Source organism: Leptopilina boulardi, unplaced genomic scaffold (assembly GCF_019393585.1).
Source record: "Leptopilina boulardi isolate dan_hultmark-lab unplaced genomic scaffold, ZJU_Lbou_2.1 LbouV2_362, whole genome shotgun sequence".
Classification (NCBI taxonomy): Eukaryota; Metazoa; Arthropoda; class Insecta; order Hymenoptera; family Figitidae; genus Leptopilina; species Leptopilina boulardi.
This window is the reverse complement of record NW_026137932.1, coordinates 1,062,501-1,082,422: the sequence shown is the minus strand read 5'-3', so window position 1 is coordinate 1,082,422 and position 19,922 is coordinate 1,062,501. Positions and strand designations below refer to the sequence as shown.

The 19,922-nt window shown below is 27.0% G+C and overlaps 2 protein-coding genes across 8 annotated transcripts in view; both read left to right on the top strand.

Moving 5' to 3' along the window:
• The window catches only part of LOC127286711 (MAP kinase-activating death domain protein), a 43,576-nt gene extending 38,485 nt beyond the window's left edge, over positions 1–5,091 (top strand). For all 6 annotated transcript variants that reach the window (XM_051313247.1, XM_051313248.1, XM_051313251.1 and 3 more), the window contains one exon: positions 291–5,091. In XM_051313247.1, coding sequence (XP_051169204.1) covers positions 291–455 — 165 coding nt within the window. In that variant the 3' untranslated portion in view covers positions 456–5,091. The remainder of the gene's footprint in view (positions 1–290) is intronic.
• A 2,045-nt stretch (positions 5,092–7,136) lies between these two features.
• LOC127286719 (odorant receptor 13a-like) lies at positions 7,137–17,088 on the top strand. 2 transcript variants are annotated; one of them, XM_051313262.1, is made up of 11 exons: positions 7,137–7,730; positions 7,892–8,312; positions 11,501–11,626; positions 11,752–11,872; positions 11,950–12,211; positions 12,288–12,410; positions 15,843–15,933; positions 16,020–16,156; positions 16,542–16,674; positions 16,776–16,908; positions 17,003–17,088. In XM_051313262.1, exons 2-10 carry the CDS (start codon positions 8,136–8,138, stop codon positions 16,827–16,829), a joined length of 1,224 nt encoding a protein of 407 aa, XP_051169219.1. In that variant the 5' UTR covers positions 7,137–7,730; positions 7,892–8,135; the 3' UTR covers positions 16,830–16,908; positions 17,003–17,088. The 2 variants fall into 2 exon arrangements, with proteins under 2 accessions (XP_051169219.1, XP_051169220.1); XM_051313263.1 differs by having other exon boundaries at positions 7,140–7,730; positions 8,230–8,312.
• The last annotated feature ends 2,834 nt before the right edge of the window (positions 17,089–19,922 follow it).

Below are 19,922 nucleotides of genomic sequence, written 5' to 3'. Positions count from 1 at the left end.
CAGCGACACCGAAAACCCCTGAGTACTGAGTTTCAAAGCATTTCGAACAATTTTTCAAAATAGCCGCCATATTGTATCCGCCATTTTGAATTTTTTTAAATTACCTAACTAAACCCTTCACCGTATAAGTTTTCTTTCCCTTATAAATCGAAAAATTTCACCAAAAATTCATTAATTTCCAATTTAGAGAGAAAACCCTCTATAGCTATAGTAGCCCTAAACGAAAATAATTGCCTAATAAAAAAATATATTTTCCCTTCTTTTTTTTTTTTTTATTGACAATTTTTCAGGCAGATCAAATCTGTTATTCAGTCCTATGTGTCTTCTCCTATTTGGCGGCAGGTTCGGACAAAAAACAAATGCAGCCACAATCGCCGCATCAACAAAGTGGAACTGGCAGCCAAAATCAAGGCAGAAGAACATCATATGTGGAATCATTTTCCAAACCGCACTGACGAAAAGGCAGACACTCGCTTCCTTTTGTGCATGACTACGATAGTTGTGCTCCTTACGCATGTCTACCATGGGTCTAAAATAAACAAAAAAAAAAATGAAAAAAAATGAAAAAAAAAATTTCCAGTGTCTAGATTTTTAGGTCCAACGTAATATAATCCGAAATCGTTGAAAAGATATTTAAAAGAAATGAAAAAAAACCCTCTATCATCATCTAAGCGTCTGGAGCTTTCAATCCTATTCACAATGTTGCACTGATTTCCCACCAGGAGGCGTTCAAATCAATCACTTAAAATTTCCAATAAGCGTTAATGATGTACTTACAAAAGTAGAAATTTACTTGGGAGGAGGAGGGATTAATAGGTTTTTAGTTCTTTAACCTTTAGCTCTAGAATCCTCTAAATAATAATTAATTTCGTCAATGGATTTTATCTAATTTTAACTAATTTAAAAAATAAATTTGTTCCTATTCCTACCGATACAGCCTCTTTAGAAACTCAAATAAAAAAAATCATTGAGAACGGATTGAGGTAATAAGTTTTGAAGGAGTGCTCTCCTTCCGGTTTGAGGACATTAGGTTGGTTGTCATTGTCACCCCACTGGCCATTTATCATAATTCTCGTCAACTACCGCACCCTGCCTTAGTGAAAATTTAGTGAAAGGTTGGTTTTTTTTGTCCCCACTCGCCATTTGTTATAACTCTCGTCAACTATCGCACCCTTCTCTAGTAAAAATTTAGTAACTTTATAGTAACTTTTAATTTTTACAATAAAGTCACTAAAATTTTTACTAGAGCAGAGTGCGGTAGTTGACGAGAATTATGACAAATGGCAAGTAGGAATTTTCGCGCGTGGGAACAATAGAAACCAACCAAATTCTAGTTATAATTAAAAATTACTAAAAAGTCACTAAATTTTCACTAGAGCAGGGTGCGGTAGTTGGCGAGAATTAATGGCGTGTGGGGATAATAGCAACTTTCCGAAATAATGTTCGTGGAATAATTAATATTAAATAAAAAATGGTATTGAGTCGAGAAAATGGCAACTAATCCATTTTAAAAAGTCGTGATACTTCTATAATAATTGTATTAGTTTGTGGCGTTATGGAAAGATGCTAAAGTTCCCACTAATTAGTTATATAATTCTAGGTCGACTACCGCAGCCTGCTCTAGTAAAAATTAAGTGAAATTCTAGTTAAAATTAAAAGTTACTATAAAGTCACTAAATTTTCACTAGAGCAGGGTGCGGTAGTTGATCTTGAATTATGACAAAGTGGAAAATTTAACAAGTAGGAACATTAGAATCTGTCGATTACTCCACGAACTAATAAAATTATTACAGAAGTGTCACGACTTTTCAAAGTTTTGTCGAACTGTAAGGACAACATTTATCCAAATGGGTGTATTTTGTTATAGTTACTAAATTATTGTGGAATACAATGTTTTGGGAATTTTTTTTTTTTTTTGAAAACATTTTGAAAGATGAAAAAGTGCTCATATGATCTCACGTTTATTTTTTTTCTCACATAATTAGATATGTGATTGTTTGAAATTATGATTTCTTTTGCACAATATAAAAACGAAATGATCTTTGGCGTACAACGAAATTGAAAAAATAAGTGATTTCATATGTGTATATTTTCAAAATTAAATTTAAATATTATCTCCACTGATACGCAATTATTTGGAAACTCCTTGAAAACTTATTCTTAAAGAATTTTTTTAGTGAGTTTCTAAAGAGTGGTTGGTTTTAATTTTCACCACTTGCCATTTGTCATAATTCTCGTCAACTACCGCACACTGCTCTAATAAAAATTTAGTAACTTTATTGTTAAAATTTAAACTTACTATAAAATTACTAAATTTTCACTAAAGCAGGGTGCGGTAGTTAATGAGAATGTCAAATGGGGATTTTAGCGAGTGGAGACAATGGGAACCAACCGAGTTTGTATCGGTAGAGAAAATACAATTTGCTATTATTTTGTTTTCATTGAGGATGTAATTTGGTGTTCGGGCCTAATTTGGAAGCTTATTTCAGGATTTTTTTGATTAAAAAATAATGAAATTTAATATTTCTATTTTTTTTTTTGTTATTATTAAATCTGTTTTATCTATACGAAGCTGAAGGTTTCGAGCAAAGGGAACAGGAAGGTTCTCAACAAGGTTGGCTCAAAATTGTCGATAGCCTGGGCCAAGTCTGGCGATATTTAAGGTAAAATAATTCTCGTCAACTACCGCACCCTGCTCTAGTAAAAATTTAGTTAAATTCTAGTAAAAATTAAAAGTTACTATAAAGTCACTAAATTTTCACTAGAGCAGGGTGCGGTAGCTGACAAAAATACTTGAGTAATAACTGGTAGAGATGTCTACCGAATAATAACTGATATTCAACCCCGAACACCGGACTACTTTCTAAAATTAAATTTCAAAAATTTCTTTTTCTCTAATAAAATCGAAAAGAAGAAATTTCGATTTTTAAAAAATATCATATATATAAATATTTAGGACATAAATGTAAGACGCTTTAGCGATAAGTACTGCTGTGAAAACGTGAAATTTAGGGCCAGGCTTACATTTTAGACAATATATTAAATATTTATCCCTCGATAGTCGCAAAGCGTCTAACATAATTATTATTATAAGTTCCATACAGTAGTTGGGAAAATTGTAAGCAAACGTACTTACATATTACCAAAAAGAAAAAAAATTATGTTGTCATCTATTTTCTATTTGAAGTAAAAAATTAATTTTCAAAAAATAGAAAACAGAATTTTTGAAAACATGAACAAATTATTTAAAATAAAAATTAAAAACAGAAAAATTACAAAAATATTTCACTAAGTTGAAGCTTAAGGAAATAACGGCAAATTAGTTTTAAAATAATTCACTTTGTTAAAATTATTTTTAGGCTTATATTTGAAAGAAAAAAAAAGTACTTTACAAAAATAATTTCGAAGTAAATTCTTTAATAAAATTGTTATTCTAAAGGAAAATAATTAAGGAACCAAAAAAAAAGGAAATGGTAAAAAAAGGGTGATATATTAAAAATTAAATATCTACAGACAATACTAAGAAAAGAAGCGTATAACTTCAAAAAAAAGGCTCCTATTTTGTTCGATGTCGTGAGCAAGTGTTTTTGAATCAATTTATTTATAATATAGTTAATAGAATCAATTTGACAAAATATAAATTTGTATTTTCATAGAACAAACTCCAGAAACATTAGAGCAAGTTTCTTTTTTATTTTTACTTTTAATTTTATTCTTTTTTTTGTTCTAATCAAGATAAAATATTCCAAATGATCTAATTCACATTTTTTTGATTATTAAAATCAAAAATATGAAAATTAGGATTAAATAATGCAATTTAAAATGAAAAATTCATTGAACATAATTAAAATCAATGTTTTGAATTAACATCATCTTTAAATATATAAAATTATAATAATAAACTGTAAGTGAAAACTTGAAAATGATATATAATATTAAAACATTCCAAGAAAAATATGTACTGTCGTATTTTTTCAAAAAAAATTTAGCAAATGTAACAAAATCTTTGAACAAAAAAATAGGTTACCGGTTTTTTAATTTGCAAGAATTTTTTTTAGTAACAATAACTTTTTCTAAAACATTTTTGTATATTAGAATTTAAAAATTACATTCCTTTCTGATTTATCAATAATTAGATTTGCTTTAAAAAACTATTTCATAAATTACTATAGTAAAAAGAAAAAATTAAGTTATATAAGAATACTTGGTTAAAAAAAGTGATAATCAACAGTACTGTTAAAAAATTTTTTTCTGTATTTACGATCAGTTTATTTGGATTTTATAGAAAAAGCATATCAAAACCTGTTTTTAAGGCTTATTGAGTCTAAAAAAAAGAGAAAATTAAACAGTACTGTAGATTTTTATTACTTTTTGCTGAAACATTTTTCTTTTACTAAAATAGGAGGTATTTTTTAGTTTTCTCTTATTATCAGGACAGGACACCATAGTATTATTTTTTGTACAGAATGTACATAAAAGTTAGTTTAATATAAAGCAGTTTGAGAAATAAAATATTGTTTTACCTGCTTAATGGATGTAAAAAAATTATAATAGAAAATAGGCAAAAAAAACTATTTAATTAATTTATTGTAACATAGAATGTTAACTGCACTGAGAAAAAATTTAATTTACATAAAATTGTTGCTTTTTATTATTCGTTGAACTCTATATATATATTAATAATGAATCAATAATAAATTAATAACAAATTAATAATGATTTAAATAATGAATTATAAAACTATTTTGAAAATATGATGAATTAAATTTTATTCATTGGTAATCTATTATTCAAAGGAATAATTTTATTACTAATTAAAAATAATATATAATATAACAAATGGTAATTATTTAATGAATATTTTTCTCAGCGCATGTAAAAGTCAGCTTAGTTTGTAAATCGACACATTTGTATAAAAAATAGAGCCATTTGTATATATGTACATCTTGTTGCGTTTGAAAATTCTGATAGTAATTTTCTTTCTAAATGGAATTTACATCAAATATAACTTCAATGGAACCCGAATGTTTATCATACTTTTAAGCGACATTGGAACAAATATGGAAATTAATAAAAAGCACTTGAACTCAATTAATTGTATTTTTAAATTAAATTTTTTCTAATTTTTTATTGTGTCCTATTAAGGGTGTTTTCGATGTCGACGCTCTGAGTGTTCTGAAAGTATTAAGTGGTTCTCAACCAATATTAAAAATTATGATTAGCCATAACTTATTATGATTGGCTAAAGCATGCTAATAGTGACATGTTTGTGATACGGGCTGCAGTTTTAGGTGATGTGCACAAAAAAGGGTGTGTTATTTGCATGCTTTATTTGAAATTGGATGCGTTCGGGCTGTGCTCGTGCTCTGGTTTCTCAATTTTGTTTAATAAACCGAGCGTGTTTTCTGAGTGCGAAAGTAAATAACGGAAAATTTTCAAAAATGGCAAATTTAAACCCTGAAGTCAATTACGTTAACGCTATAGGAATTGTACAAAATCTTGTTAAAATATAAATAAAATAAATAAAATAAATAAAATAAATAAAATAAATAAAATAAATAAAATAAATAAAATAAATAAATAAAAAATATAAATATTACATTAAAATTAATACTTACTCGTATCAACGTTCGTTACGTCGCATGAAATGCGACCATTATTCGTGAATAATGTTTTATTGTTCTTTAAAACTAAATCATTTAAAATTATTCTTTCCTCCATGATGCAACAGCGTGGTCTTCACCGGTCTTGAAAGCGTAATGAGAAGATTGCATTGGATTAGGTTAGGTTAAATACACTAAAATAATAAAATGTGGTTGAGAACCTTTTCGAGCTCTTAGAGCGCTCAGAGTGTCAACGTCGAAAACACCCTAAAAAGATGTTTCCAGAGACGGACCGAGATGAAGTTGCTTCCAAAATCCCAATTCAAATATAAAATTATAAAGACCCACACGGCCATTAGCCTGTTCTCGACCGACCTGACGCGCCTCTTTCAGCCTGTATATCTCATTCAATTTTAACCTTATCATCTTACAATTTTTTAGACACGTATTTCTGACTACATATACCTCTAAAAAAAAGGCAAGAAAAAAAATCGATTTTTTGAAAGTTACAACTGCGAGTGCCCCCTTAACAATATGTAATTAAGTATTTTTCAAATAGAAATGACAAATTCTCTTCTGTTGATGATGATGCTGTCCAACAGTTATGTTAGGTTGATATCTAATGTATTTTAGGGTTGGGTAGCACTAATAAATTCAAAAGTTAAAGTCAGGGTACGGACACAATTTGCATCGATTGGTTTCGATTGTCTCCATTCGCCATTTGTCATCATTCTCGTCAACTACTGCAATCAGCTTTAGTGAAAATTTAGTGACTTTACAGTAAAATTTAATTTTAACAATAAAGTCACTAAATTTTCTCTAAGGCAGGGTGCGGCAATTGAGAATTATAACAAATGGCGTGAGGGGACAATGCAGAAACGAACCAAACCGAAGGACAACATTTGAGGTTCTTTCATATACCTCCAGTATTTTAGTCAAGCAATCGGCTGTATTGGATTTTCTCAGAGAATCACTGAATTTGATTGAATCTAACAAAATTCAATTTTCACAGTGGAAATGGAATATTTGTCAAAGTCAATCAAATTCAGTGATAATCCGTGAAAATCAAATCCAGCCGATTGCTTGACCAAAATATTGGAGGTATAAAAGCACCTTTATACAATTGAAGAGATGCCATTGTCCCCAGACTCGTAATTTGTTATAATTCTCGGTAAACTACCGCACTCTGCTCTAGTGAAAATTTAGTGAAATTCAAGTTCAAATTAAAAGTTACTATAAAGTCACTAAATTTTCCATAGAACAGTGTGCGGTAGTTGACCAAGAATTATAACAAATCGCGAGTGGGGACATAGGCATCCTTCCAATCATTAATATGAAAATAAATATAACATTACAATAATTATATCAGTATACAATAACCCCTTAAATTGTATGAAAAGAATGGAAAATTTCAAATTTTCTCTGCAGAAAGTAAGTACAATCATAATTTTTATTAATTGTTACATTCACTAATCCATTTTTGTTTACTCTGTGACACAACTTTAAATTTTATTTCCTTTCTTCTCAGCGAATAAGAATTCTTCTCTATTATTTTTTTTTTCATATTTCACAAACATTTCCGACATGTATAGATATCGCATTGAATAAAATATCAATCTATTTAGAATAGCCTTTATTCGAGGAATATTTTGTTCAATTTTGTGATGAGAATATGTATAAAAGAAAATTCAGTTTCAAGGTATACCTGCTTTTTCCCCCACAAAACAGTATTCTTATTTAATACATATTTTATTAACTACACGCAATGCGAACAGTTATAAAATAAAAAAAAAATATTACAATCACTCCGATTTGCGAACACTGTATCTTATAGGCTTTTGAATTTTTAACGGAATTCTTTATCAAGGGGTTTGAAAAGAAAGGTGAGAAAATTTCTAGATAGCTTTTATATTTTAGTTTCTTGTTTTTTCGTAACAGTGTCTTAGCTAATAAATATTTTATTAACTTCACGCAACGCGAATCATTATAAAATAGAAAAAAAAAAGTAAGGAAGAACATTACAAACTATAATTACGAATCGATCTGATATCCGAACACTGTATCCTCTTATGGATATAGACTTTTGATTCTTTTTTTTACGGAATTCTTTATCAAGGGATGTAAAAGGTGAGAGGAGTGTTAGATAGGAAAAAAAGCTATTTTCCTAATCTTTTACATAATAAATTTACCTCACGTAAAACGATATATATTTTTTTTTAAAAAAGTGCAAAGCAGTTTTGCAAACTAATTTTTAAACTCTCTAACAGAACGCTATTTCATTGTTATAGACTTTTAAATTTATAATACATCTTAGAAGGAATTGAAAAAATAAAGAAAAATAGTTGCGTGTTTCAAGCAGTTCTTACAGTTCCTTTTTACCTTGATATTTTCTTTATTATGAAAAGGAGAATAAGTTAACAAATCTTTTGAGGGAAGTAAAAATACAATTCCATTTTTTAGAGAGCTGCAATAATACAATAATATTTTTAATTATTATTCATTATAAAATGATTTCAACATAAGGGCACAAAAATGAGTTTATATTACACAAAAATCAATTCGCAAGATGTGGATATATTTGATAATCGATATTACAAGATTATGAAACAGGTGTCTATTTTTACAGGAACATGGCCATTTGCTGAAAATATTCAAAAAATTGTCCAAAGTGTTGTATGTTTTTCACTTGTTACTGGCATGGGACCTCAGGTATATAAATGTTGTTAATATTTTTAATCTTCTGAGTAATTTCAAAAATTAGAGATGTCTAATGTGAGAGGTACATTTCATTGGGAAAATTTCCGAATATATCTTTTAGTATCTAATAATTGCTAAGAGAAAAATGTATTACGTTCTCTTTAGCGGATTAGCTCAATGAAACTTGAAGAAAATTTGATCAGGTTTTACTCAAGTTTTATTTGAAACAAAATATTGCAGTTAATTAGTTAACGTTTCATGTTTGCTTTAATGAATAAAAGTGGATAGCAACTTGAAACTTTTTTTGAGGTTAACTTTACAATACACAAAATCACGAACAAATAGTAATCATCGAATCTGTCGATATAAAGTCAACTGACCAGACAAAATTCAAATCTATTTAACCTCTCACCAAACCTATATATATATATATATTAAACATTAGACATCTCTATTCAGAATTTTTAATATAACTTAAGGAGGTTATAGGGATTGACTGAATAAATCAAAACAGAAACCATTATTTTATGATTTGACTTTCTCGGTACTGTGAAACGTCTGGCAACACCACATTACGTCAGTCGAGTTGCAAATGGTTGCTATATGAGTTGTTTACTTTAATAAAACAATTATCCCTCTATTTAATTAACTTTAATTTAATTTTAAAAAATATATAATCAATTTTATTTATTAACTTTTATTTTCTTTTTAAATATAGCGTATTTTATACGTGCTATTAGAATCAACATTTTAAAAGTTAGCGCGCAAAATTAACGTATAATATGCATGATCAAGTGTGCAACGTTGCCAGACGTTCTGACAGCTGTTCAATTTAACGTATAAAACGTGAAATATTGTTACAAATTAATTTATTGCAACTCTCACAAGAACCTAATGACCCTTTTTTAAACGGATATTTAATCATTATATATCTGTTTTGTATTAAAAAAAGTTTCATCAATTTCTTAATATCAGGTAATTTGTGGTGAACAAATATGTATGAGAAAGTACTCAATTCCCATAAGACTCAATGTTAAATGTTAAAAAACAAAAACACTCATAACTTTTTTCACAAGTACCTAGAGGTCTCAAAAATTTAACAACATTTTTTTGAAACCTACCCTGGCGGATTCGATTTGCGTAATGTCTACTTAACTAAGTGGACGTTAGGTAGACATTAGGTAAACATGTAAAAAAACGTATAGAAAAGCTATTAATCGACTTATTATGATAAAAAAAAAGTTGATAAAAGGGTAAATGAATGTTTATAGAGTAAATTCGTACAAAATTTGTAATTAATAAAGCATTTAATAATTAATAATGAATGGAAATGTGCGCGTGGTACCTGATCAGTTCAGCTGTACAATTATTTTCGTGCTATTTTCATGAAAAGAATATAAATTAACGGCAAAAACAATTGATATTTATAAAAAAGTGTAAAATTGATTTAATTTGAGTGTTTGCAATACGAATTATTAAATAATAATTAAGTTTTTATCAAATGTGAATAGTGTTGTAAAAACCTGTGAAAACTAATGAGTTACTACATTACCGATCGCATATGATAATAAAAAGTTCTCGATGAGTGTAACAAAAAAGCTCCAATTTAACCAAGTACATAATTTCCGGGAATGCCAGAGATGGCGCCACCAGTTCTTACAATACAGTGCGAGCATGTTTTCTTCCAAGCTTTTGCTTTGAAAGAAAATAAAAAGTGAATTTTAAAATGCAGAATAAAGTTATACAAATAATTATTGATTTCATAATTGTTTCTTGTCCAAAATTACGGACATGATTGCAGCTTTTTTGTTACACTCATCGAGAACTTTTTATTATCATATGCGATCGGTAATGTAGTAACTCATTAGTTTTCACAGGTTTTCACAACACTATTCACATTTGATAAAAACTTAATTATTATTTAATAATTCGTATTGCAAACACTCAAATTAAATCAATTTTACACTTTTTTATAAAAATCAATTGTTTTTGCCGTTAATTTATATTCTTTTCATGAAAATAGCACGAAAATAATTGTACAGCCATGAAGTAGGATAAGGAGAGGTAACGGCGTATATTCATTGGCCCTCAGATAGACGGACCACAGTAGTAGGCTTTCTTTTTTCCTAATGTCGCGAGCGCTCCTTTGGGGAAAGCGAAGAATTAAAATTTATCGTCTGCAACATGGCTGCAAGTCAGCTGTTTACAACGTTAGGTTAAGTTAATGAATATGAAGGTATTATGCAAATACATTAACTGTAAAATGTCAGAAATATTTTAAAAATCAAATAATAGTTTAATATTGACACTGGAATTTATTATTCAGCTTATGAGTTACATTCATAGTTTTGTCAAATCTTCGAATAGCCTCTGACCATGTTGCTAACATTTTCTATCGAAATAAGAAATATAATTAACATTATTTATTATTTACATAATAATATCATGAGTAATAAAAAAATAATAAACAATTTCATTCTACTTACCATGGAAGGTTTAAAAAAACTTCGAACACAACCATCTCTTTTTATTTGGGTTTTCGAACCCGAATCGCAATGCTTTATAAAACAACTCTTCATTTTTCAAAACACTAACACATTACTGAAATACTTCATGTGTAAAACAAACGACTGAATTTTAACAACAAAAACACCATGTGAAACATTCAGGTTATGTTTCTCTTTTCGCGGTAGGTCACGTGATAAAATATAATTCAAATATTTCCCACCGCAAGCGCTGTCAACAGTAGGAAAATAGAAAGTCGTACTACTGTGGTCCCCCCTATATGGTGTCAAGTTTTCTAGCGATTGGCTACAGGCGTTACCTCTCCTTATCCTACTTCATGTGTACAGCTTAACTGATCAGGTACCTCGCGCACATTTCCATTCATTATTAATTATTTAATGCTTTATTAATTACAAATTTTGTACGAATTTACTCTATAAACATTCATTTACCCTTTTATCAACTTTTTTTTATCATAATAAGTCGATTAATAGCTTTTCTTTACGTTTTTTTACATGTTTACCTAATGTCTACCTAAAGTCCACTTAGTTAAGTAGACATTACGCAAATCGAATCCGCCAGGGCTTTATCTGGTAGTGGACCAAGTTTCATTAAATTGGTAATATCAGATCTATTATCCCTATAGCCTCCTTAATCTTTGTAATTAAAATTCTAATACACACTCTTTTGAATAGATTTATTGTTTATATCAACGTATATGTAGTAGAAACTTAGATGAAATTCTCGATATTCTAACACCATTTTTTGTTATGCTCATGAGCACTGCTCAACTTATAATTCATCGCATCAATACTGAAAAAGTAATAATTCTAAATTAAATTTCTTACTATTCAAAAAGTTAATCGATATAAAATTACTTCGTTAAATAGAGCTACAAAAAATTTTTCATATAAAAGCACAATAAATTTTTGAATCTAATTAACAGGTCAAGAATTTCATAGTATCGATTCGAAATGATTGGAAAACATGGACAGACCAAACTAATGAACATGAAATTCTCTGTGCTTATGGCGAAAGTAACACAATTTTTATGTTATTTTTTGCAGGTTACTTTATTTATTTATTTATAAATATATAGGTACTTCAAAATTTTATATTTAAATAATGTTTTATTTGGTTTTAGGACATGTATTAGCAATATTAGTTGTATTTGTTGGTGTTCCATTTAGTCCAATAATTTTAGACTATATAATTCCATTAAATGAATCACGTCCAAAGCAATTTGTATATCCCGTGACATTTTGGTTTGATCATGAAAAATATTTTTATTTTATTATAATTCATGGTTGTATAACGGGTTCAATTATTGTTATATTTCTTGAGAGCTCCGAGGCAATGTATGCTATTTTTACACATCATGCTTGTGCCTTGTTTGCAATAATTAGGTATTAATTTCTAAACTAAATATTTAATTTTTTTTAATTGCTATAATACTAACAGTATTTTTATTCTTTTTTAAAGTTATAGATTTAAAAATGCAATAAATTTTATCGAGAACAACAAATTTAAAAATGATAAAGAAGCAGAGATTGAGCTTTATGAAATAATGTCCTTAACAGTTAAACTTCATTCGTCGTACATTGAGTAAGTGATAGAATGTTAATTATTAATTTTTGTATATCTTCAAATATATTTATTATAATAAAGGATGAAAATTGAGTAAAACGATTACTCCGAGTCAAGTTTAAAAAAAAATAAATAAAACCAAATTGAGTGCTTCATTGTTTGTTATAAAGAAATTAAAAGATTAATATTATCAATAATAATTTAATTTATTAGAATATTATTACATATTAAATGATAATAATGAAAATTATATGTTTACAGGCCTCAGATTATACGACTTTTTCCGACTTTTTTCAAAAATACGACTTTTATCGACTTATTTTAATAAAATGCGACATTATTTTTACATTTGAAAAAAAATGTAAATAAAATACCTTTTTTTAGTATAAAATGTAGATCTTCTTCAGATCTTCTTCAATTCAATTATTTAACAAATTTTGAACTAAAATGATTCTTCACTAAATTAATTATTTTTAATAATTTTAATGAAATACATCACAAATTCTGCCGTGTTTTCTAAAAACTTAGGTAACTGCAGAATGAAAGATTTCGAGAAAAACGCGAAAAACTGTTTAAACTTCATTGATATGTATACCGCAAAGCCTAATTAAAAATTTTAAATGCCGTTTTGTTCCTTCGATTCGTCTAAATTTATTCTTTTTAATTATGTAAAAATAAATGTTGTATTTGTTTAAACATTCAATAAATTATTAAAAATGTAGTTACCGGTATGCTGATTCGAGGGTCGTCGCACGAGAAACTTAGGTAACTGGTAGTTACTTGGTCCCTCGTGCTACGAGCGCCCGTATTAGGCCTCTCGTCGCACAGAAAACTTAGGTAACTGCAGGGAATATATAAGAATTTTCATCTTTCTGGGCAAAAAATAGTAAAAATATATTAAATAATAAACTATAATTATTTAATAAGCTGCGAAAGTTGTCACTATAATTATTGTTTTTTACAAATATTTAATTTTATGGTTAAATTTATTTTAATTATACAATATTAGAGTCAAATATTGTATTAACTCAGAATATATTTAATAATAATATAAAATAAAATACATAAATAAAATAAAAATAATATAAAAATAAATTTAAAAAAATAATAAATAATAAAGTGTAATTATTTAGTAAGATGCGAAAGTTATCATTATAATTATTATTTTTTACAAATATTAAACTATATGATTGAATTTATTTTAATTATACAATATTAAAGTCAAATTATTGTAGGTAATGTAGTTCGCTGCTTTATTAACGTTTATTTAAATAATTAAAAACGATTTTAATTTTTTAAATAATTGAACTAAATTAATTATATATTAATCATGAAATAAACATATTACTGAACTTCATTTTCTTAATTTATTAATGCTTTTATGTTATTTATTAAAATTAATACTTAATTTTTCAATATTTGATAAATTATTATTTAGAGTTTTTTATTTCATTATTTATTGTCATTATAAATTATTAATTGCACAAAAAACATTGTAATTTTAAAGAAATGTATAAGATTTTGCAGTTACTTGGTCCTTCAAAACACGGACCTCCTTTTTCGAGGCCTCGTCGCATAGAAAACTTAGGTAACTACAGTGCTCTGATAGCACTCTGTAGTTACCTAAGTTTTCCATGCGACGAGGGCTCGAAAAATGAGGTCCGTGTTTTGAGAAACTTAGGCACTGGTGCAGTTACCTAAGTTCTTCAAATCACGACCTACAAAATACGTCACAACACCCAAAGACACCCAAGTTTTTATAGCAGTTACCTAAGTTTCTCAAATTATCACTCATCAATTTTTGCAGTTACCGGTATTTTCAATTATTTATGCAAAAATTATTATTAATAATATTAACAATTTTTAAAAATAATTTGCATTAACAGGTGTATCTTTTTTCCACGATTCCAACGATATAAGAAACTCATTTTTCGATTTTTTTGCAGTTACCTAAGTTTTTAGAAAACACGGCAGAATTCAATTATATCAAAATTATTTTTTCAATTAAAATTTTTATGAAATTTAACAATTGTTTATAATTTAAAAAAAATATCACAATAAAATTTAATTATTTTTTAAAAATTTCAATTCAAAATAAACTAAAATTCAATTATTATCCGAAATTTTAATTCAAAATCAATTAAAAATCCAATAATTATCCACAATTTTCAATTTAAAATTTAATTATTTACTAAGTTTTCAATTTAAAATTAAATAAAATTCAATTATTTTCTAAAATTTCTATTCAAAATTAATTATCCAAATTTTCAATCAAAAATGAACTTAAATTAAATTATTATCCAAAATTTCAATTAAAATTCAATTATTTCCCAAAATTTTCAATTCAAAAAGAACTGAAATTCAATTATTTTCCAAATTTAAAATCAAATAAAATTTCATTATTCTCAAAAATTTGAATTCAAAATTAATTGAATTTTCAATAATTTGAATTTAAAAGCATCTAAAATTTAATTATTTCTACAATTTTCCATCGAAAATTTTTTTTTTAAATTTAATAATTTTAATTATAACTCTAAGGAAATTCAATTATTTTTAACTGTTTCAATAATATTCTTTAAAAATTCAACTATCTGAAACTATTTTTCAATTAAAAATGATTTTCAAATTATTGTATTTTGTCCGCATTTTCTAATAAATTTTTAGTGAAATCATCTAAAATTTTAATTACAAAACACTTAAAGTTTCAATTAATTTCAAAAATCTCAATTTTAAATCTTTGAAAATTCAATTAAATTTAAAAAATGTTTTCCAAAAATTGTTTGATAAATTATTTTTAGTTCTGTAAAATTTAATAATTGCTTGAAAATTAACAATATCTTTTTAAATTTAATTATTTCTAAAAATTTCAACTTTAACCCTTAGAAAAGGATTATTATTAAAAAAAAATTTTTTTATTTAAGAATCTGTAAAATATTTTTGTTAAAATGAAAAACAATTGGTAAATTGATGGTAAAATCTTAGGTCGTGTATTTTTTAGCGTTTATTAATTTTCCAAATGGAAATTGCATTTTTGATTGTAATTTCTGAGAAAGTACTGTTACAGTTTTTGTGAAAAAAGTGCTCATATTTAATTTATTGACATGAAATTTTTTTTATTATTTTAACTCAAAAAAAGTTTTAGCTGGTGTATATCTTGCCAATAATCAATTATCCATAAAGGAAAAAGCATTTTACCTTCTTGTTTTTAAGAAAAGACTGTTGAAAATTTAACAAAATTTTAGTTTAATGTAGATGGCGCTGCCTCACTTGGACATGGCCTTAATAAAATTTGTAGTTTCTGAAGAGGACAGCTGCGCTGTCGAAACGTAAAGAAATTGTTTTAATTTTTTTAAAAACTTGACTTAGAGTGATCGTTTTACTCAATTTTCATCCTTTAACTATATAAGACAACCAAGTGATAAATTCAATTATTAATAATATTTTAATTAGCTTTGCAAATGCATTGGAGGATTTTTTCTCTCCTGTTTTATTTTTTTCCGTAGGATTCTATACATTATCAGCAAGTTCCATTGGATTTCAGGTAAAATTATTGTAAATGATCAATATTTAAATGTTAAATATTAAATTAATTTCAGCACATATGTAAATGTAAATAAATTAAATTAGGCCTTAATTTCCTTGGGCGAATTGGATAAAACAATTCGATTCAGCGTTTCTGCTGTTGGAATAATGGTTCATCTTTTTATTCTCACTTTACCTGGTCAAAAATTACTTGATTGCAGTTATGATGTTGTACAAAATGCGTATGTTGTTTCTTTTTATTAAATTATATTGAAAATAATATATTTAGCGGATAATAAAGAATTAAGATTATTGTGGAAGAAAACAATTTTCTCGAATTTTTTATTTTTTTGAAAAGCAGAATAAAGTTATTTATTCCAAAATTTTTACAGATTGTTAGGTACCACTTGAACTTCATTTCGTGAATTTTTTTTATTTAAAATTATTAATAATCTTTAATTTTAATTTAATTAAGAAAAACTGAAAGTTCTACAGTTCGTTACTGGAAACAGTTTAATTTTATTTAAAATAATTAAACTTGTCCTAGACATATATAAAATCCACATAGTTTAAAAAAATAACAATTATAACAATTTAAAAAAAAAATTGATATTTTAAAAATTTAAGATATGATGCTTCCTGGTATCAAATGCCCATAAGAGTGAGAAAATTATTATTAATGATTTCGATGAGAGGACATATACCATGCAAAGTAACAGCTGGCAAAATATACGTCGTTAATATGATTACTTTCTCTGCTGTAAGTTTATATTTTACAATAATTTATTTTTATTACTTCAAAGCATATTCCAAATTAATTAATAAATTTTAAAATATTTAAAAAAAAATTTTTTTTTCAAGTTATTAAGGACTGCTGTTTCTTATCTCACTATGTTTATATCGATACGCTCATGAATTAGAATTTTCCAAATATTTTTATAAAGTAATAAAAAAAATATTTATATTTTACGAGCTGCTTCTTTCTATAAATTATGTAAGTATAATATAAGGAATTTTGAAATATATAAAATAAAATATATTGTATAATTTTTTTTTTAAATAATTAATTAAAAAATATTTTTTTAAAGGATCAAATATTTAACACTTATATTTTACAAAATGGTGCAATCAAATTCACTTCTTTAAAATGTACACTTTAAAAAAATGTTCACGTAAAAAATGATATTTTATATATAATGTAGATATTTCAAGGAATAATGTATAAATTATAAGGTAAAGATTATTCTAATAAAATATAAATTGAAAAATAATTGTAAGTATTAATTATAATTTCAATATCATTCTTATTATCCCGCGAATATTATTTCGGAAAGTTGCTCGCCATTTGTCATAATTCTCTTCAACTACCGCACCCTGTTCTAGTAAAAATTTAGTGACTTTATAGTAACTTTTAATTTTAACAATAAAATCACTAAATTTTTACTAGAGCAGGATGCGGTAGTTAACGAATATTATGATAAATGGCGAGGGGGAACAATCTCTTTCGTCATCTGATTGGAGGAAAATTCGAAATTATCCTAGCGCGTCTAATTTTATTACGATCACGTGATTACAAAATTTGTATCTTTCTTCAATTTTTCAAGGGTGGGAGAACATGTCGGAAGCGTCGGTCAATTATATTAGTATAAATTTTCGAAAAGTACCTTCGTGCGTCGTATTTGTGAAATCTTTAAATTTTTTATTTTTACATAATTGAATTTTTATCATTCGGGAGTGCACGTATTTCTTAAACCCGCGATCGAGTGATTTATTAATTTTTCTGTGAATTAATTTTTATATTTAGTTATAATTTTAATTAAAATATTTTTTTTGTATCGGGAGTGTTCGTAATATTTTAAATCGCGATCGTAGTAAAAATTAAATAAAATTTCGTACAGAGAAAGCATGGCCCCTATGGCATAGTTCCCCGATCTCCTCGCATTGAAGAGGGACCACTGACGGACTGGTTCAGAAGAGGCCATGCTGCCATATTACTCCGTCGAGGGAATCCCCGTTCGGTATGGTAAGTCTTTCCACGAACTTAACGACATAATTTGAAATGTTTTATTTCTCAAATATACCTTCTATATTAAAAATTAATTACCAAAAATAGGAAGAAATTATTAAAAACTTTTTTAAAACATAATTTCTAAATTATGATTTGTATTAGGCATTATGAAATTTTTTTTGGAATTTGAAAAATTAAATTTAAATAATTATTATATATCTGATTGCTGTTTGTGAGAGTTTAAGTTTAGATTATGGATGCGTCCCGGGACATAATCCCTAGTGTAGGTCTTTTTGCACTTGGGTAGTATGTGTAAGTGTCATTCGTCAGATATTGGCGCCCTTTGGAGATAATTCATTTCTCCATTTTGGGAAAGATCACAAATTTGTTTTAAAAAAATATATATATTTCTTACATTAAAACGTATTTTTTAACCTATATTTAGTTTATATTTTACCTAAATTTATACTCGAGTTATAAGTATGCTCAAGTTAACCGTAAAAAAATCGATTTTTTTGCATTTTTCTGTTTCAAATCATCTTGGAAATATAATCCCAAAATATTAAATCAAAATTCGACGAAATAAAAAAGTTACGAAATAAAATACAGCGCAGTGTATTCACGCACACAGCGCCAGTTTTGCGTTTTTTTTATCTAAAGAAACAAGTATAATTTGTTTACTTAAAAATTTACAAAATTTTTTTATAGAGTTTAATTGTGAAAATACTATGCCAAACATTGATAAAAATTTGTACATTTGGGAGTTAAAACTTTAAATGCGTTTTTCTCGAAACGATGTTTTTTAAACTGGCATACAGCATAACTCGGGTTCTATTTATCCAAAAAAAAAAAGAAAAAAATATCATTTTCTTCGTAATTAAAGCCTGCAGGCATTATGCCTAAAACCGATTATCTATTCCTTATTGGTTTTTAGCTACGACCTAAAAACTGCCCAAAAAAACCCCTTTTTTTTGCAAAATTTTTTGAATTCGCTGCCATTTTGTCATTTTTAAATATTTTTTATCGGGCAAGGCACAATGCTCAATCATGTGTCTCAGTTTTAAAACGCTTTTTTTTTTGTTTTTAAATCCGATGCCCCTAAGAGGCTGCAGCTTGTCCGCCGATTGACCAAATTTTTTTTTTGACCTTGACTTCAGTGCCCTCTGGTGACCAGAAAGATCCAATAAAAAAATTTTTTTTTTATTTTTTCTTGAAGAACCATTTGTCCTTAAGGCCAGGTCCAAAAGTCGTTTCAGCTGTTCCATTGAAACTTCAAAGGAACAGCTGACTCGACTTGGACCTGGCCTTAATATTGTACAGAAGGTTTCTTTTCTTTATAAATAAAGTAATTAACGAGAAAAAAATTTTTGTTTGAATCCATTTTTTCTGCTTCTAAAGTGTAATACTACCTTAAAAACATAAAAAAATATAACGTCAGATCGAAAATTAAAGTTCTATTTAAATAACAGTTATTCATATTCAAAGATTATCTCAGGTTTGATGATCCTAAAACGTTGAATATTGTATAGATAACTATAAAGGTGTTTTTATACCTCCATTATTTTGGTGAAGCAATCGGATGGATTGAATTTTCACGGTTATATCACTGAATTTGATTGGCTCTAACAGTATTCAATTTTTACAGTGGAAATGGAATATTTGTCGAAGCCAATAAAATTCAGTGATACAATCGTGAAAATCCAATCCAGCCGATTGCTTGACCAAAATACTGGAGGTATAAAAGCACCTTTACAATATTGGAATAAGATTGATTTCCATTGTCCCCACTCGCCATTTGTCATAATTCTCGTTAACTACCGCACACTGCTCTAGTGAAAATTTAGTAACTTTTAATTTTAACAATTAAGTTACTAAATTTTTACTAGAGCAGGGTGCGGTAGTTGACCAGAATTATGACAAATGGCGAGTGGGGACAATGGAAATCAACCTTTATTTCAAGAGTTTAGGACAATTTTCATTCGACTTTTTCATGTCATGTA